We start from the raw sequence: 21,191 nt of genomic DNA, 5'->3' as shown, positions 1-21,191 counted from the left end.
TTAGGGAGTTGGATCAGAAGCAGAGCAGCCAGGACTCCAACCAGTGCTCTCATGTAAGATTCAGGCATTAGAAGCAGCTGCTTAGTCAACTGCACCACAACACTAGACCTAAGAATGTAATTATAATTGTAAGGCTGAATAATAATTGTGTGTGTCCATCTCTCACATTTTATTTGAGTTGTTTTCACCTTTTGAGTCTTGTGAATCATGCCACTGTGAACGTTGGTGTACCAGTACTTCTTAGAGTCCCTGCTTTAGTTCTTTTGGCTATATATGTAGAAGTGAAATTGTTGGATCATATGGTAATTCTGTGTTTAACTTTCTGAGCAACGACCAGACTTTTCCACAGTGACTGCACCATTTTAGATTCCACTAGTAAAGAACAAAAGTTACATCCTCATCAGCATTTGTTTTCCAATTTTTTTTATCGCAGTAATTCTGGTGGATTTGAAGTGTGATGTTATGGTTTTTATTTGCATTTCCCTAATTATTAACAATTAACAATTACTGAACAATATAAGGTATTTTCTCATGTTCCTATTGGTTATTCATATATATATATATATATATATATATCTTCTTTTAGAAGTTTTTATTTATTATCATTGGATTTGAAAGGCAGAGGGACTCTTTAAATATAGAAAATTATTTTGTATCTCTTGAATAGCCATTTCAACATCTTTCAGTAAGAGAAAATTTTTGATACAGCTAAAGGATCTTATGATCAAAGTTGACATTCAAAAAAAGTAAACACATTAACCCTAGGATGTTATTCAGGATAATCCCAAACTGTATTCTACCAATTAAACTCTTTTAACCCGCACCCCCCCCCCCCAAAAAAAAAAAACACAGATCTTTCCAGTTGGAAGACTCTCAGAACTGCAGCAAGGATTTTATGGAGATACGAGAAGGAAATGCCACAGGGCAGTTGGTGGGACGATACTGTGGGAACTCCCTCCCTCACAACTATTCATCCATTGTTGGACACGTCTTATGGATCAGATTTGTCTCCGATGGTTCAGGCAGTGGCACAGGCTTCCAGGCCTCATTCACTAAGGGTAAGTTGATCCTGTCATAGGATTTCCAAAATAGGTCTTACAAACTAGAAGCAACAGTTTTTTCAATAATACACTAAGCAAGAATAATACTATAGTCTATACCATTCTCCTGTGTTCTCTGTGGAATTACTTTATTATGTAATAGAACCACTAAATTGTATGTGAATGGCTCATTAAGAGCAAAATTTCCACCCATTGTTAAATTAATTTTTTTCATAATATTGTGATAAACTTCTAATATTGTTCAGGTTTGGTATATTTAGGTCAAGAGTTTCATTTAATCCTATAAACTCTATATTCTTCAAATCAAAGACCTTTAATCTTACTTTGGGATTGACTCAAGTGCCCCGATGTTATAACTATGCAGTCTCCTTCCAATAGACAAAATAATTAAATACCTTTGTTTTTAATCAAGTTTTCTGTAACTGGTTATTCTATATGTGGTCCCAGTGTGTCAGTTTATCTTATCTTAAAGCAGTTTTTAAAAAACAGGTTCCTTTCTTTTCTAAAACAAAATAAAATAGATAAGCTAAAGTTTGGGAAAGGGGCTGGTAGCAACCATGCCCTTTCTAAGCCCTTTTCACATGGGGCATCCTTGCCTCCTTTCACACCAACCTTCTAGAGAGCTGGAATCCCATTCACAAAGTCACCTTTCTCCAGGGAGTTAATGGATAGCCCAGACACCAAAAGGGAAGTGGTATTTCTTTCAGTAGTTGGAAAAGAAATCAGTTAATTAAAAGCCCATCCTTTTCAATTTCCAGTGCCTTTGTTTTTTTATCATTTGAATAAAGAGCTATTGTAAGTAGGTCTGATTTACTGCTCTGTTTTCTCCTTCTAGTGTTTGGCAATGATAATATTGTGGGAACTCATGGGAAAATCGCTTCTCCCTTATGGCCTAGAAATTACCCCCATAACTCCAATTACCAATGGATAGTAAATGTAAATGCATCTCAAGTTATTCACGGTAGAATTTTGGAGATGGACACTGAAGAAACAAATAACTGCTACTATGACAAATTAAGGGTGAGTTTCCATGTGCAGTCAATGTTTATGCACTTTGGTGAATTGCTATTGACAAAAATAAATCCAAGTTAATGTTCATTCAAACAGTTACAAATCATGTGGGATGGCCTGCCCTAAAGTCATGATTACTGCCTCTCAGAGGTGAATATATTTATTAGAGGTATTATAGAGATATTATATAGAGAGGTATTATTATAGAAGTATTTATTAGAGGTATTATATTTATTATTTGCTAGCCTGTGTCTAAGGTTTTTGTATTTTTTTAGTATTGTAGCTTACTTGTTGGGCTTTGTATAATGATACATCTATGTGTTACTTTTGTTTTTACTCATTGTCCTATTTGTTTTTACTTTAGAGTATTAAAAATTTAAAGGGTTGGCCTGCGCCGCAGCTCAATAGGCTAATCCTCCGCCTGTGGCGCCAACACACTGGGTTCTAGTCCCGGTCTGGGCGCTGGATTCTGTCCCGGTTGCTCCTCTTCCAGGCCAGCTCTCTGCTGTGGCCCAGGAAGGCAGTGGAGGATGGCCCAAGTCCTTGGGCCCTGCACTCACATGGGTGACCAGGAGAAGTACCTGGCTCCTGGCTTCAGATCAGTGCGGTGTGCCGGCCGCAGCGCACCAGCCGCAGCGGCCATTGAGGGGTGAACCAACGGAAAAGGAAGACCTTTCTCTCTGTCTCTCTCTCTCACTGTCCATTCTGTCTGTCAAAAAAAAAAAAAAAAAAATTGAAGTCATACAAGATATAAAAATACAAAAATAAATATAAAATAAAATAAATACAAAAATAAATAAATGCCTTCCAGACATTGGCTACTATGTCAATTCCAGAAACCCTGTCAGATTCTGGTAGGCCAAGATCCCATCTTAATCATTTTGGATACTTGGTACCTTATATAGAACCCAGGACCTGATAGATACTTCCTATGTATAGAAATAATGGCTACATAATCTGAAAAACTGAGGCCCAGAAGAGGATTTTATAATAACTGTTACAATGTGTATGTTCCAAATGATTTGGAAACTATCACAAAATGTATCCCTAAACATTTTAAGCCAAATGAAAGAGATGTATTGAGTGTGATGAATGAGCCCTGCAGGGTGTGATTCTTTAGTTGTCATTGATTCTTTTTTCCTTCTGTGGAAAGGTGAGTTCCTTTAGGATGCCTTTCCATTTTCTCTCATTGAGCCTTTTCATCACTTTTGTGTCTTTCGAGTTCTTCCTTCTGAAACCCCAGAGCACATGACTGTCCTGGTTCCTACTTTGCTGCCCCTGAGTTTTTGCTGTAATCATCAAATCAGCTGTACTGATATGCCACACAATATGTTTATTAATATAGTTCTGGAGCAAAGATATAAATATTTTTGAAACATATTAAATTTTGGTAGTAATATTTTCTATTTAGTAACACATTCTGTTTCACATTAAAATAAATTATTCATCCATTTGTTTTTTTTCCATTATGGTAAAATTGTAATAATATAGAGCATCTTCTAAATTTTCTCTTTCTGAAGAAAAAAATAGAGACGACAAATACGATGATCTACTGTTTTTTTCTGTGCAGATTTATGATGGGTTTGGCATTCATTCACGCCTCATTGGAACTTACTGCGGGACTCAGACTGACTCCTTTAGCTCCACTGGAAATTCTTTGACATTTCATTTTTATTCGGACACTACAATCACAGGAAGGGGATTCCTCCTGGAGTGGTTTGCAATGGACAGTCCTACTGGGCCTGTACCTACCATTGCTTCAGGTATGTGGTCATAAATGAAATATTTTTAGGATTGGTAAGTGTAGGCTAATATTTCAGAGTTATGAATTTAAAATAATAAAAATTTCATGAAGAGGAGAACTGTTTTAAATGTATTTACTGGAGAGGGAGAGAGCAAGTGAGCTTCCATCTGTAGTTCAGTTCCCAAATACCTGTAATGACATCAGGAGCTGGCAGTCCAATTCAGGTCTCCCATTTTCGTGGGAGAAAGCTGTTTACTTGAGCCATCATCTGCTGCCTCCCCCCCCCCCCAAGGTCTACAGGAAAACCTTTAAACTTGACAATAGGGAACATTCAGCATTCAGATTTTGCTCCTGATAATTACCCTTAAAAAAAAAAAAAACTTTACTGATGGTCCTAATAAGACTCAAATATATTCTGGTATGAGTCACAAGCTTCTGAAATAGTGAAATACAAACTTCTGATAATCCATTCCCTTGTGCAAGTGATGAGAATACTGGCAGAAACTGTCAAAATCAACCTTTGGGGAACGTGGAAATCGCCCAGAGCCTTCCAACAGGCTGAGGAGTGTATTTAAGAATGATGAGCTGAATCTCAGGAAGAACAGTAAGTTTGGTGGCATGTTAACTTTCCTGCTTTCACCCCCACCCCCAAGGCTTGCAGTAACCTTAAGATAGCCTTACAGCTGTGGCCAGGGGAGCAGGAGGGAGTAGAACAGGTTTTGAGATCCAGACAACATTCAACAGCTTCCTGGAAAGCTCCGTCCTTGGAGCTTGTCTTCATTTGACCTGACCAAGAACTTGATCTGTTTGACTAGCCCTATCCCTATTGTGTTTGCTGAAAACGATCATTGGCTATTGTTTAACATCACAACTGCATGAGGCAGTGATACCAGTTACAGCTAACAAGAAACTAAACAATATTTATGAAAGGAAAAACCAGGGAATGAGGTATCCACAGGGGGCCTTGAAAGTTCTCATATATTTCTGGTACCTAGAGTGTCACACATGTACACGACTATGCTCATGCCCAAGAAAATATCCAAGAAGGCCTTAATCTCTCACAACCATGTGATTTTGAAGTTCTAAGGAAATGGAAAGTGAAAGTTAATGCAGAACTGTAAAGTGCCTGCTGGAGCCTTGAAGGCATACTCCAACACACACACATCTAAAGTTCCATGGACATAACCAGCTGACTTACGGTTCAAGGCATTTAAAAAAATCTGTGTCCAGTCATGATTAACCACTACTCTGAACAGAGACTTCAGTGACTATACATAACAAAAAATACAAATAGTGTAAAACTACAGCAAATAGTTGTTAACAAGCAACAATAGCAAACTTGGAGGCATGTTGATTTCCAAAGCTACCACATATTGTTTAAAATATCACCTTTTCAATAAATAATTATGAGGTACATGAAAAAATGGGAAAGTGTGGTCCATACAAAGGAAAAGGGACAATCAAAAGAACCTGTCCTGTTAGACTTAATTATCATGGACTTTAAATTAGCTATTATAAATAGATTAAAGGACTATAGGAAAAGGTGTCTTAAGAATGAAAGGAAAGGGATAATGTTTCACCAAATAGAGGTTAGCAGCACAGTGATAAAAAAAAATAATAGGAATTCTGAATTGAAAGTGCAATAAGTCAAGTGAAAATTCACTAGTGAGGATCAGTACCAAATGTCAGCAGGCAAAAGAAGGAAACAACACACTTGAAGACAGATCAATTGAGATTATACTGTCTGTGAGAAAGAGAGAAGTGAAGAAATTTGTACAGAGCCTCAAATCCCAGCAACCATGCCTCTCCCTCATTATGTATAATATGACCTCAGAAGAGGAGGACAGAGTGAAAGAGGGATGAAGACTATCTGAAGAAATTGCCTACACTTCTAAATTTGATGAAAATATTACATCTAAGAAATCTAACGAACTCAAAGTAGGATAAACTCAAATAAATCTATGCCTCAACATATCACAAACTGTCAAAGCCAAAGTAAAGGGGATTATTTTGAAAGCACCAAGAGCGTGAATTGTCATATAAAAAAGCCCCCAAGGGGTCGGTGCTGTGGCGCAGTGGGTTAAAGCCCTGGCCTGAAGCGCTGGCATCCCATATGGGCGTCGGTTCTAGTCCAGGCTGCTCCTCTTCTGATCCAGCTCTCTGCTATGGGCTGGGAAAGCAGTAGAAGATGCCCAAATGCTTGGGCCCCTGCACCCACGTGGGAGACCCGGAAGAAGCTCCTTGCTCCTGGCTTTGGATTGGTGCAGCTCCAGCCGTTGTGGCCATCTGGGTAGTGAACCAGAGGATAGGGACCTCTCTCTCTGTCTCTGTCTCTACCTCTCTCTGTTAACTCTGTCTTTCAAATAAATAAAATAAATATTTTTAAAAAATCCCTCCAAAAATTTATATTTCGCCTTTTAGGAAGGAAGGAAAGGCAGTGGATGACACATTCAAAAGGCATAAATAAAAAGAATGTTGAGATGAATGTTGTAGTGCAGCAGATGAACCCCCTGCTTGCGATACCTGCATCCCATATCAGAGTGTCCAGGTTTGAGTCCCACCTCTGCTTCTTTAATTTATTGTTATTTTAGAGGCAGAGTTACAGACAGAGAAGGAAAGACAAATAGAAGTCTTCCATCTGCTGGTTCACTCCCCAAATGGCCACAAAGGCCAGAGCTTGGCCGATCTGAAGCCAGGAGCCAGGAGCTTCTTCTGGGTCTCCCAAGTGGGTGCAGGGGCCCAAGAACTTGGGCCATCTTCTACTGCTTTCCCAGGCCATTAGTAGAAAGCTGGATTGGAAGAGGAACAGCCATGCCACAGGTGGAGACTTAACCTACTATGCCACAGCACCAGCCCCCCACCTCTGCTTCTGATCCAGCTTCCTGATAATGCAGCAGGTGATGGCTCAAGTGCTTGGGTCTCTGCCACCCGTGTGAAGACCTAGAAGGAGTTCCAGGCCTCTGGCTTTGGCCTGGCCCAGCCCTGGCTGTTGTGGGCATTTGTGGGGTGAGCTAACGAATGGACTCTCTCCTGTTCTCTCTCTCTCTCTCTCTCTCTGCCTTTCAAAATAGATAAAATTTTAAAAAGACTGTCAATCAAGAATTCTATATTCAGCAAATGTATCCTTCTAAACAGAAATCAAAATATTCCCAGTTTTAAAAAACAGAAAATTCATTGCTAGCAGGCCTGATCTGTTAGAAAGACCTCAGGAAAGTCTTTAGACTAAAATTAAGTGGTCTAGTATATCTTCAGTATCTTCCAGAAACTCCAAGAAGTACATCAACATAAGTAAATATCAAAGATAGTAAAAGTATGTTTTTGTTTATAAATCATTTCTTCTGCTATCTGAATTTAAAAGGCTGCTGCATAAAGCAATAATTAGGAAGCTACTTGGATGGGCTTATAGTGGTTAAAGATGTAATATGACAATAAATAGCACAAAGGAGGGGAAGGGTAGGAATGTGACCATATAGGGTAAGCCTCTCTAATATGAATATCCCAAATTCTGAATACCCCAAAATCTGAAATTTTCAAAGAGTTTTCGATGTTGCATCAATTCAGGTTTTTTTTTTTTTTTTTTTTTTTTTTTTTTTTTTTTTTTTTGACAGGCAGAGTGGACAGTGAGAGAGAGAGACAGAGAGAAAGGTCTTCCTTTTGCCATTGGTTCACCCTCCAATGGCTGCCGCGGCCGGCGCACTGCGACCGGTGCACTGCGCTGATCCGATGGCAGGAGCCAGGTGCTTCTCCTGGTCTCTCATGGGGTGCAGGGCCCAAGCACTTGGGCCTCCACTGCACTCCCTGGCCACAGCAGAGAGCTGGCCTGGAAGAGGGGCAACCGGGACAGAATCCGGTGCCCCGACCAGGACTAGAACCTGGTGTGCCCGTGCCGCAAGGCGGAGGATTAGCCTGTTGAGCTGCGGCGCCGGCCTCAATTCAGGTTTTTGGATAGGAATACTCAACTTATAAAGTCTATGCAAAATTCCCAAATCCAAAAATTCTTTCTTTCTTTCTTTTTTTTTTTTTTTACTTTTTGACAGGCAGAATGGACAGTGAGAGAGACAGAGAGAAAGGTCTTCCTTTTTGCCGTTGATTCACCCTCCAATGGCCACTACGGCCGGCTCATCACGCTGATCTGAAGCCAGGAGCCAGGTGCTCCTCCTGGTCTCCCATGGGGTGCACGGCCCAAGCTCTTGGGCCATCCTCCACCTCACTCCCGGGCCACGGCAGAGAGCTGGCCTGGAAGAGGTACAACCGGGACAGAATCCGGTGCCCCGACCAGGACTAGAACCTGGTGTGCCGGCACCGCTAGGCGGAGGATTAGCCTGTTGAGCCACATGCCGGCCTCCAAATCCAAAAATTCTAAAGTCTGAAGCATGCTGGCCCCAAGTATATTGGATAATGGATAAAGAATATTAACAAAGTGTTATATACTATTCACATTAAGTAGTTATGTAAATATTCTTTAAGTTAAAATAGTAATTATAATCTTCAGAACAACCAGTGAAAAGTAATTTAAAATATATAGTAAAACAAAAGGTATAACAAGGTTAAAATGATATACTCAAAAATATATAGCTAATACTTTCTATGACAGATGATGGTAAGTGTTGGCAAAGATAAGGAGAAATTGAAACTCTTTTGTATTTCTGGTAGGCAGTTCCTCAGTAAGTAAAACAGTGTTGTCATCATCTAGAATTCTCCTTGTAGTTTTATACCCAAGAGAATTGAAAACATGCTTACACAAAAACTTGTATATGAATATTCATAGAAACATTATTCATAACAGTGAAAAAGGAAAAACACCTCAAATATCCATTAATTGTTGAATGGAAAAAATAAAAATTCATTAGCAGGGAGCTAGATCAGAAGTATAGCAGCCGGGACTCGAACCAGGTGCCGGCACTGCAGACAGTGGCTTCACCTGCTGCACCATAGCACCAGCCTTGATGATGAGCACATTCTAAAATTAGGTAGCAATGATGGTTGCAGGACTTCTGAATATGCTAAAGACTCCTGAACTATACATTTTAAAAGGATACATTTTATTTTGTGATTTGTAGCTCCAATAAAGCTTTTAATTAAAAAATTGAATAAAAAATAAAAGTTGCTTTTATTACAAACATATGTACTTTCTTGAATGTATCAGTTTATGAAATAGAAAGTTAGTTCAAAATTTCCTAGCTATATTACACGATGAGTATATTGAGAAAATGAGGAAACGTGAATATGGTAGTACCTTAATAGAAGGGTCTTCTATGAGAAGGGTCTTCTACATGTACTTATTCATGCTTAACAAATATCAGCACTCAGTAATAAATGGGTTAAATGGCATGCTACTGTGAAAAGGAAGAATACAGTGTGTTTTTCTTGCACAGAAAAAGAAATTATGGAAATCATGACTGTATCGGTGGATTTAATAAAATCATTAGTGATTTCTTTGAGAAAGTTGTTTTCAATTGGTTGTTTCTTTTTCGTATAGGGCTGTCTCTTTAAAGTGATAAGGATTTTGTGTGTTTCCACTAGAGATATTTCCAACATGTTGCTCTCCATTCTACAGGTGCTTGTGGTGGGTTCCTGACCACAAGAGATGCACCAGTGTTTCTTTTCTCCCCGGGTTGGCCAAATAACTACAATAACCGGGTTGACTGCACATGGCTTATCCAAGCTCCTGGTTCTACTGTGGAACTCAACATTCTCTCCCTGGACATTGAATCTCACCCAACATGTAGCTACGATAGCCTTGTGATAAGAGACGGTAAGAGACATTTTTAAGATAGATTTACTTATTAATTTATTTGAAAGGCAGAGCTAGAAAGAGAGAATATCTTTCATCCACTGTTTTATTCCTTAAATGGTCACAATGGCCATGGCTCTGCCATGTGGGTGGCACTGACCCAAGTACTTGGGTCATCTCCTGCTGCTTTCTCCGCTGCATTAGCAGGGGGATGGATCAGAAGCAGAACAACTGGGACTTGAGCCAGTGCTCATGTGGGATGACAGTGTCACAGACGGTGGCTTAACCTGCTGCACTACAATGCTCAACCCTCAATATATTTTTTTTGCTTCTGAGTAATGGGAGCATGTAATATGGTGAAGCAAACATCTAAAGCCATTGGCTACAGAAAATGACACTTAGAGGTCACTTGTGCACTTAGTTTGTCATCACAGACCTTTAGTCCTTTGCCAATGAGTGGTTGTGAACCTATCTGAGCACCCACAGAGAGGGTTCTGTCACATTCTTGGGAGAGCTAAATAAGTCTGCTATCTGGTTACACATGGTACAGAGTTCCCATAGTTCAAAACTGAATCAAGGGGCTAGCATTGTGGCATAGCAGGTAAAGTCACCTCCTGCAGTGCAGGCATCCAATTTGGGTGATGGTTCAAGTCCCGGCTGCTCCACTTCTGATCCAGCTTTCTGCTATGACCTGAGCCATCTTCTACTGCTTTCCCAGGCCATAGCAGAGAGCTGTATCGGAAGTGGAGCAGCTGGGAATTGAACCAGCACCCATATGGGATGCCGGCACTGTAGGTGGCAGCTTTACCTGCCACGCCACAGCGCTGGCCCCATAGAATTGCCTTTTTGTATCTTCCACTAGAATATGTTCCTTTTACAATGGCAAAAACCCAAATAAAATGTAAAATTCAAAAAAAAAAAAAACCCCACTGGAACTGAAGAAAAGGTCTTAAAAAATTGCAGGCCTTTTGGTGAATAACCTCCTAATGTGAGTATGGGGTATGAAGCTGAAGAGCCAAAGTCTTTTTCACTTTTAGTTGCTTGATTTACAGCAATCAGAGTAACTGGAGTGAGAGTCTCTAATGAACAAACATAGCAACACAGGTCCTTGATCACTTTCCTACCCGTGGAATCTGATTTTGAGCATTAGTGCCAGGAAGAACTGGTGGCCAAATTTTAGAAAGACAATGGGCAGGCAGTAGTAGAGCAAGCTGGAGCCAGAATGAGGTAACCCTTGAGCTGTCCTTCTTTTTGAGAATCCCATTATCTTCTGGGAGTTTCTTGTGTCCTGGGGAAAATGTGTGAGCCACTCTGACTGGATTGAAAGTGATGGTGGAATAGATTCAATAGATTTGTAAGACATCCTATTTCTGTGTTGATGTTTCCCTTCTGTGTTCATAGGAGACAATAACCTGGCCCAGCAGCTAGCAGTTCTCTGTGGCAGAGAGATCCCCGGGCCCATCCGTTCTACTGGAGAATACATGTTCATCCGCTTCACCTCTGACATCAGTGTGACTGGGGCAGGCTTCAATGCATCCTTTCACAAGAGTAATGAGTCCAACATTTGTTTGCTCCATCTCATCTCATCTCATCTCATCTCACTTCACCTCGCCTCGCCTCGCCTCGCCTCGCTTTGCCTTGCCTCACCTCATATCATCTTCACCTCATTGCGTCTTGCACATTTTACATTTCCCTTTTCTCTCTCCCTAATATACTCTGCCTATTTTTCCATGTCAGGACATAGGTTATAGGTCAGAGCACACAGGTCTCTGCCACCTCTGGATGTCAATCCTTATGTCAGTTACTGAATCCTGATCCAAAGCACTGTGACTAATTTGTACAAAAATGTCTCCTGCCTTCAGGGACACCTGAAGGTGTCTGGGTGGACACCTTCCCTCAAAAGGTGTCATGGTAGACTCAAGGATGAGGTCTTTAGAACAATTTTTCAGACTCTGTGAGAGCTGAAAGAACTAACAGCTCATATCCATTATTCATCAAAACAGCAGTAAGGTTGATTTCCCTTCAACCTAGAAAATAAGCAAGAAAAATAATATATAAGATATTTCCACAAATCTCTTAGTTGAAATCATCCATTTGAAGGTGGTAGAAGAGTTTAATGTTCTTAAAAAACAAATTTGATGAGTTAAAGAATGTGTACAGTCTATGGGATGCTATCATATGTAGTCTACTTTGAGACTTTCAAAACTTGACTATGCATGAAGTCCAATAGTAATTTAAGACCCAAACTAGGTAAGTTAAGGGGATAGTCAAATATTGAAAGACATAATTTTTTTAAAGATTTATTTATTTGAAAGTCAGAGTTACACAGAGAAGAAGGAGAGGCAGAGAGAGAAAGAGAGAAAGAGAAGTCTTCCATCTGTTGGTTCACTCTCCAATTGGCTGCAATGGCCAGAGATGCACTGATCGGAAGCCAGGAGCCAGAAACTTCTGAGTCTTCCACCGAGGTGCAGGAACCCAAGGATTTGGGCCATCTCCTACTTTCCGCAGCTATAGCAGAGAGCTGGATTGGAAGTGGAGCAGCAGGAACTCCAACTGGTGCCCAAATGGGATGCCTGCGCCACAGGAGGAGGATTAACCTACTGCACAACAGCACCGGCCCCAGAAGGCATAATTTTAACTGAAAAAAAATAATTTTAAAGTTATTTCTCAAACAGATGCTAAAAATTCATCTGATATTTCCTTTAGTATTATATATGGCTTTACAAAAATATGGAGCAATGAAGATAAACTGTCTTTCTCACACTCAAGGCAAGAAGGCTGGATAGTGGTTTAAGAGAACAGACTTTGGAATCAGACTGACCTAAGATAGATTTCCACCTCTGTGATTTAATTCATTGCAAGAGCTCTCTGCCTGAACTTGATGATGAGTTGTTCAGTCCCTGACACTGCCCATCAATGGCTGCTCCATCTACTTTCTTTCCTCAACACCCAACTTCTCACTCTCTCTCATATGTCTTTCATGGATTTCTATCTTAATTGGACATCTGATGTAGAACCATTGTGAAATATACAAATATATCAGGGTATGTATATGACATATTTCTATTGTGTGAATATATGTCTATAATATATGCATATGTAATATATGTCTTCATATACTAGATGTCTTCATATACTAGATGTGTATAAATATATGCATAATAGATGCATCTTGGTAGATATATATGTATATTTACATACTTGACAGCGCCATGTCTGGGAGGTATTTCAAACCTAACATGAATTTGGAACTCTTGAGTCCAACCCTATCCCAGTCCTGAAACCTGCTCATTCTACACTCCTCACAATCTAAGCAAATGAAAAGTAAACTCTTCTATTGATTTAAGCCAAATATTTCATTGCAATCCTTGCTTTTCTCTCTACTTCCTAACCATCCATAAATCCTAATAGCTCTGCCCTCACGGTCCATCTGTATTCCACTGCCTTTTTCCACTTCTACCCCATCTGAATACAGGCTTCTATCATCTCTCCTTGGACTTGGGGAATCCCTTGCTTATTAGCTCCTTGCTTCTGTTGTTACCTGACCACCACCCCCTTCCAGTTTAAGTATTGAAGACTGATCATTTTTAATTTTTTTAATTTATTTGAGAGGTAGAGTTGCAGATAGTGAGAGGGAGAGACAGAGAGAGGTCTTACATCCACTGGTTCACTCCCCAAATGGCCACAGCATCCAGAGCTGGGCTGATGCAAAGCCAGGAGCCAAGAGCTTCTTCTGGGTCTTTCACATGGGTGCAAGAGCCCAAGCACTTGCCCCATCTTCTATTGCTTCCCAGACCATAGCAGAGAGCTGGATCGGAAGAGGATAAGCCAGGACTAGAACTGGCACCCATATGGGATGCCTGGACTGCAGGTGGAGGATTAACCTACTGTGCCACACCGCCAGCCCCTTACCATGATCATTTTATGATTTAAGACACATCATGCCATTCTGATGCCTTTCAGTAACTTCTTACTCAGAATAAGGGCTTCAGTTTCTTGCTTGATCCAGCATGTCATCTTTTAGAACTCTCTATCTCATCTGTTCTGACTTCTATTGTGTACCTCTAACATCTTGAACCTTTATTCTGTTTTCTGGACTAGAGTAATCTCTTCAAAGGCACTTGACTCAATCCCTCATTTAATTCAGGTTTCTTTTCAGATTTTACCCCAAGAACATGGCCTTCTGTATCTTCCCTGTTAAGTATCTGTCTCTCTCCACCCATTCACTTTGTTTTATAACACTTATCACTATCTTACAGGTTGGGTATTTGTTTATTGCATGCCATTTTCATCTATAAAGAAGCTTTATGAAAGTAGTGATTTTTCTCTATTGCTTACCTCATTATCCCAGACTTTAAAAACAACAGCAACCAGAAATTGAGTGCTGTGTCTTTCCATGTGTATTTTGCTAATTATTTCCTCCACTTAGTTTCAAACCACATTTCTATTACCTACACTTTGAAATTCCCCAATAAAAACAAGAAAGGGCTAAAATACAGTTGCCAATGCCATTTTAATAATAATCCCCTTTTGTTTCTTCCTGGTAAGGCTGTGGTGGATATTTGCATGCAGACAGGGGGATCATCACGTCTCCCAAGTACCCAGAGACCTACACTCCCAACCTCAACTGCTCTTGGCACGTCCTGGTCCAGAATGGTCAGATCATCGCTGTCCACTTTGAGCAGCCCTTTCAGATTCCAAGTAGAGATCCTTCTTGCAACCAGGGAGATTACCTGGCGGTAGGTCTTGCTTGCCACCCTTGCCAGTTATTTCTCTACAGAATTCATTCATGAAACACAATGATTTTTCTCTCCTGGGACATAAGTGGATAGGACTTTGCAAACTGTATTTCTTAAGTTTATACAATCTGAATTTGTCTTTATAGCTAAAAAATGGACTTGATATCTATTCCCCACCCTTGGGACCTCATGGAGGAAATGGTCGTTTCTGTGGCAGTCATCCTTCATCAACTCTGTTCACCTCAGACAATCAAATGTTTGTTCAGTTTATTTCTGATGATAATGATGAAGGTCAAGGATTTAAAATCAACTATGAGGCAATGAGTTTAGGTAAGTATTTGCTCTGAGAATCATATTAGTGCTTTTCCTGCTATGGCTTGGTCTGTCTTGTTATATAAATTTGTGGGGAAAAAATGACAGATATGTTTTCTGAACTAAGGGTGAATACATTAATAAGAATAGCTATCCACTATAAATAATTTAATAAATATGTATAATGCATTCATTATGTCTTCAGTATGTCATCATGACTACTTTTTAAGGAAGGTATCCTTCTTTCTATTTTATGGGCAACTAAAATAAGGGTTGGGTTTTTCCAAGACCATAACCCTAGATTAGTGACCAAAGTGAAATTCTCTATAAGTTAATCTTATTGATCCTTTAAATTCCTTAGTGCTTTCCATCATAAAATGTCTGTGAGATAAATCATTATAGAAACATGATAAGAATCATGAATGCCTTGTTTTGTGCTCATTTGTATGTTTCCTTATAAATGAACATATAATCCTCAATTCTATTATTACTCATTTAATTATAGATTACCCTTACTTAATTATACTCAATTATAATTGTGTTTAATGATATGCAATAATTTAATTCTGTGACATTTAGTTCTTAATAATTTTAATTGAATGAATAAATTCAGAGGTTGGAAAAGGGAGTAGTGTCAGTGGAAAGCAATATAAATAATAAATCTTTATCCCCCTCCAAATTATATAATATACATTTCATCATGATCCTGTGACCTTAATCCAAAATTCCTGAATGTATTTCAAAATACAAATTAATTCCAGTGAATACATCTTTATTGCATGTTCTCCCAAATATGAGAATTTAAATTCAGGATCATATTTTCATTTAAAAGAAATAAAAATCTCCTTTGACATCACAGAAAAATATCTAATAGCTTGAAGAGGGTCTAAGACAATTGGGACCCTATGTCTGTCACTTCCCAGCATACACAGCTCTGGCACTTAGATGGGGAGAGGAAGCCCTAACACAACTCTGTGGACCCTGGCATCATTGTTTTATAGCTTGAGAGCTCCTCATCTCTCCCAACCTATGCACTGAGCTTTGTGGCTGAGTCGTGAATGGCAGGATTTCGTGTCAGTCTAAAGGGTTATCGGTATAGTGAGTGGACTTCAGCCCACCTAAGAAACTCTGCTTTTCCATTTTTATAGACCATAGACTCAGTCTTGGTTTGTATTTTTAAACTCAGTGTTTTGTGGCAATTTAGATATACTGAAAGTTGATTTGACAACACTGTGTCTCTTCTGTTCCTTTGTGGATCCATTATTCATCAAGTATGGTTATAGTCATGACCTTCTCCCTCTCTTTTCTCAAGCTTCTGACTGCCCTTAATATTAAACTTAAACACAACACCCTTGTTTCTATCTACTTACTCACTCAACCATGTTGCTTAATGACAGCCACCCTTCTGTCTCCTTCATCTGTCTCTTTCCGTCATATTTATTTTCATGCCTTTCCCATTTCTAATGCTTTAACATTGATAACTTTTGACATCAGCATATGGATTTACTAAGGATGATAACAAATAAGGGATTACAAATTGAAGAGATTCAAAGGGATTCCCAACAGCTTTGTTTACTTCCTAAGGTAGAACTCAGTGTAGTGTGCTGAGAATCAAGAAGGAATGGAGAGAATAAAGGGTTTAAGGGAAGCCTAGTATTTTAAAGATTTATTTATTTATTTGAAATTCAGAGTTACAGAGATGGGGGGAGAAAAGAGAGGAGAGAGCTTCTCTACACTAGTTTACTCCCCAAAGGGCCAGGTCAGGCCAGAGCCAGGAGCCAGGAGCTTCTTCTGGTTCTCCCATGTGAGCACAGGGGCCCAAACACTTGGACCATCCTCAGTTGCTTTCCCAGGCACATTAACAGGGAACTGGATTGGAAGTGGAGTAACCGGGACTCAAACCAGTGCCCATATGGGATGTCAGTATCACAGGTGGCAGCTTTATTCACAACATTAAAATGCCAGCCTGTGAAGTTTCAACAGCTATCATGGTTTACATCTGAAGTAATAGATGAATTTCTGGGCAGAATTGAAATGGAGAACATGCATTTGCAGTGGTACCAGTTTTCATGAATGACTTAAATCATTCCAACTGTGAAGTTGGAATTTTGCAAGAGGAGTCTGAAGAAAAGACATGGAGTAAGAGAGTTAAATAAAGGCTGTCCAAAAAGTTTGCACTTAGGATTTTAGACATGGTGGAGTAGGAAATGACAAAATTCAGGATGTGACTGCTGGTGGCTCAGTGACGATGGAAATAACTGTTGCTTGAGTTTAGCAGGTCAAATATCTACATAGTTGAGTTTAGCAGGTCAAATATCTATGTAGTTAGGTCATTCGACAGGGTAATTTCATTGGTTTGTAAATATGTTTGCTCCTGCTGAGTTTGTTTGCTGAAGTTGCCAATGAATTTATTGATAAGTATTTTTATATATTACTTTGATCTGGTATGAAAAGCTCCTTAATCTTGCAAAACTGGCTAATTCTTTTATGCCACTGATCTCTTGCTCTTCAAATTCATCTATATCCTGTAGAAATGGAATGAATTGCTGCCTACAGAGTTGTAAAAATATGTATAGTATTAGCTTATTCTTTTTTAAAAAAATTTTTTGACAGGCAGAGTGGACAGTGAGAGAGAGAGACAGAGAGAAAGGTCTTCCTTTGCCGTTGGTTCACCCTCCAATGGCCACCGCGACTGGCGTGCTGCAGCCGGCGCACCGCGCTGATCCGATGGCAGGAGCCAGGTGCTTCTCCTGGTCTCCCATGGGGTGCAGGGCCCAAGCACTTGGGCCATCCTCCACTACACTCCCTGGCCACAGCAGAGAGCTGGCCTGGAAGAGGGGCAACCGGGACAGGATCGGTGCCCCGACCGGGACTAGAACCCGGTGTGCCCGTGCCGCAAGGCAGAGGATTAGCCTAGTGAGCCGCGGCGCCGGCCCTAGCTTATTCTTTTAAACATTTCAAAATCTCAGCTGTGCATCATTCTATAGAACTGAACACTAAGTGGGAAATTCTGACTGCTAGTCTACTCACACTTCCATGCTCATCTGAGGGGTGGATGATGAACTGATGGCTCTGTGATGTTTTGTTGTATGCACCGTGAGCCCTAATCATTTTGTTGGCTTTAATGAAGACTGACATTTCCAATAATAGGTGATTTGGCAAATGAACAAGTGAGACACATCTTAGCTCCCTCTATAGCAAACTTATGATTTATCTACTTAAGAAGAAAAGGATACTTACAGATGAACTGGAAATACACATAAATTGATTTCAAAAAGCATGATGGCATCAGTTGACTGAGTCCTTAGTCACCAGATTGTAGATTGTTTTAACTGTGTTTCCTGACAGCCTGTGGGGGCAATATCTACATCCATGATGCTGATTCTACGGGATACGTGACCTCCCCCAACTACCCTGGCAATTATCCCCAGAATGCTGATTGCATTTGGATCATAGCAGCTCCTTCTGAAAAGCTCATCAGACTGCAATTTGAAGACCAATTCAATATTGAAGCAACACCCAAGTAAGTCACTTCCAGTTTAGTTTTTCTCCTACCCAAAGCTAGTATTTTTTAAGCTGTCATGTTGCAGAACAGTTTATTTCTTCTTTTCTCAGCAGCATAGGGAATCTAGGAACAAAGGAACATGCTTAGAACTTCGAACCTGTTGCCTGGCAGCCCCTCTTCCATCAGCTGAGCAGATTATGTACATAGATAATGTACCTCATGACCCTGGACACATCCCCCAAGAGACACTGAGGGTGGCTGTTAGAGATTTATGTTATCTGTTCTTCCTCCCAAAGAAAAATAGAGTGTCTCTGCTAGATGAGTATTTACTGGCCCAGCCTCATATTCAATGTCATAAATGATAAAATATCTGTTTAACAAATGGGAATTTATGTGATAGAGCACTGGGGGTCACGTGGGTTAGAAAAAAGGCTAACACAATTACAGCACAGTACAATTTCCCTGTCTTTAAAAGAATTTTTAAAGGCACCCAGAGAAAATATCTTACTGTGGAGAAGACAAAGGAAAACTAAATAGACTGCTAAAAAACCAGATTGTAAAGAGTTCATCAATTTGTATGATAAAAGAAAAAACAGTAAAAGAAAAAAAAGAATGAAACTTTTTCAGCAGTCGAGACCAGGGCTGATCAAAGTCATTCCATCTCAAGGTTAATTTCACTTTAAAAAAAACAAACAAACAAACAAAAAAAACTTACTTAACTTTAAAGAAGCATCCAAGAGTGATTCATTTTTTGGAAGCACTTAGACATAACTATAGCTTATGAGATGTAAGAGTGTCCTTCACTTAATACATGAAGAGAAAGTAAGTCTTTGGGAACAAGTTTTGTTGTTAATTAAAGAAGCAACTAAGAAAATAAGCAATGGAGTTAGATACTTTTCACCTTACTAAAATTTATGAGACATAAGTATATCCTCCACTTAATACACTAAAATGGAATAAATCTTTAAAAACAAGTTTTATTGCTAACTCTCTTAATACAACTCTTTGAGGGTAGAGGTCCTGCATGGGAAGTTAGTGCATAAAGTTAGTTGAAAATAGATCTTAGTATAAAATAAGACTGGGAATAGGAGAGGGAGGAAGAAGAGGTAGGAGTGGGGTTGGGAGGGCAGGCACGGTGGGAAGAATCACTATATTGTTAAAATTGTGCTTAAGAAATGCATAAAGTTTGTATTCATTAAATAAAAGTTTTTAAAAAAAGTAACCAGGATATACTTAGAGAAAAAAACTTTGAAAATGTGAAAATTCTATTAAATGTTGTATTCAGTCATAAAATAGTTTACTTTTCCTCCATGATGGGGGAGCAGGTAATAGATTGTATTTTCCTTTTTCATTTGAGAAAATTGTGTATACATTTGCATGAATGCGTGTGTGCTGCAAAAGATAGATACAAGAGTATTTGCTTATCTTCCCTGGGTACCAGATACAAGAGGATGCTTCCACTTACTGAGCATTAACTGTCTGGCTTGACTTTCTCAGGAAACAGTGGGTAAATACTTGTCCTCTTTGACAGACACAGGAAATACCAGCTGAGACCACATTAGCCCTGGTCACAAAGCTCTCACAAGGGAGTTCATCTTTGTCAAGTGAAACGTATCAAATTGCCATGTGAAATGAAACATGCGTTTTGTTGAAATCCGTAGGGGTTGTTTTGAAAATGACTTTTTGTAATATAAAACAGAATATGGAAGGCAAGTAAATATTCATCATAGTACATGTCAAACCTGACTTTTGAGCTGCTAATAAAAAATTGTCATTAGGAACATTATTATATAACACTTTAAAGTGCCATGCAGCTTAAACTGACTCTGTTGCAGTGTTTTAGGCTATGGGAATGATGACTTAATAATTTACTAGAAGCAAGTTAGAGAAGTCTTCTTAATCCAAATAAGTCAAAACAATTGGCCTTGTAAAGTTAACAGACTTTTTCCCCCTTTAGCTGTACTTCCAATTACCTCGAGTTGCGGGATGGAGCTGATTCAAATGCACCCATACTTTCCAAACTCTGTGGGATGTCCCTGCCCGGCAACCAGTTTTCCTCAGGAGGCGTTTTGTATTTGAGATTCCGGTCAGAAAACAGCCCCACTCATGTGGGATTCAAGACCAAATATTCCATAGGTAATAATATTTGTAATAATAAATAGGAAAGTAGTGCTATTAAAACTTCTTTAAATGGACCTTTTCTTTTAAAGAAGTCTTTCTATCTTGCCCAATTTTAAGAATCATTGTAATGATTTCCTTGGAAATATTTCCTTACAAATAAGGAGTGTGGATGGTTAAACCAGTCATTTATCAAGTTTAATTTCTCCTTTGATTTTCATTTAATAACAATATTTTTAGTTGACAAATATTTTGTATTTTTCCCTAACTTATTTGTGAAAAGTGCATTCAGTTAAATTCTCATCTGTTCCTCTTATTGTGAAATATATTTCTTACTTTAAGTAATAAAGCAGTGTAAATAGTAAATAATAATATAAACTATTTGAAACAGTGACTTTGAACTCTATCATCTTTATCATTTGTAGAAGAATTGAGCATTTTCCCTCTCTGGGTCTCCAGTGCCAAATCATTCACTGTATTAACAATTAAATGTCCCTATTCTGTGTTTTAATTTTTTTATTTCAAAAATGAACAAGTATATGTAATGAAAATTCATTATAATATGGTCATGTTGGCATATAATTTTGTATCTAGTGAGTCTAGATACTAACCAGACAAATATTCAATACAGCAAAATTCATGAAGCCCAGTTGTAATAATATTTAACCTATACCATAGGTTATTTTATATCCTGAGTCTAATTGTATGTAATTCAATCTAGCTATCACTCCAGCTGCTAAGAGATAATTTAGTAGTAATTTTCAATAATTTTTTCTGATATACCAGTTTAAATTTTTGATGATTGCTAAACTAGAAACAGCAGACATTACCAGTCAACCACAGTCCTTGAAGCTGAGTTTGACTCAGTATTTCAAAACACAGGGTAGAAGGCAGGCCATGTCAATCTATCAGCTGTTTCTTGGAATGCAACCCACATGCACTCATTCAGCCTCTGAAATGTCCCAAG

At 39.1% G+C, this 21,191-nt stretch overlaps 1 protein-coding gene across 1 annotated transcript in view; it reads left to right on the top strand.

Moving 5' to 3' along the window:
• The window catches only part of CUBN (cubilin), a 306,947-nt gene that overhangs the window by 201,442 nt on the left and 84,314 nt on the right, over positions 1-21,191 (top strand). Inside the window, exons 37-45 of the mRNA XM_062210514.1 lie at positions 853-1,058; positions 1,897-2,081; positions 3,643-3,835; positions 9,374-9,571; positions 10,952-11,098; positions 14,099-14,289; positions 14,436-14,619; positions 17,950-18,124; positions 20,064-20,242. Of these exons, the coding sequence (XP_062066498.1) occupies positions 853-1,058; positions 1,897-2,081; positions 3,643-3,835; positions 9,374-9,571; positions 10,952-11,098; positions 14,099-14,289; positions 14,436-14,619; positions 17,950-18,124; positions 20,064-20,242 (1,658 nt within the window). The remainder of the gene's footprint in view (positions 1-852; positions 1,059-1,896; positions 2,082-3,642; positions 3,836-9,373; positions 9,572-10,951; positions 11,099-14,098; positions 14,290-14,435; positions 14,620-17,949; positions 18,125-20,063; positions 20,243-21,191) is intronic.

Source organism: Lepus europaeus, chromosome 14 (assembly GCF_033115175.1).
Source record: "Lepus europaeus isolate LE1 chromosome 14, mLepTim1.pri, whole genome shotgun sequence".
NCBI lineage: Eukaryota > Metazoa > Chordata > Mammalia > Lagomorpha > Leporidae > Lepus > Lepus europaeus.
This window is presented reverse-complemented; position numbering and strand designations above follow the sequence as displayed.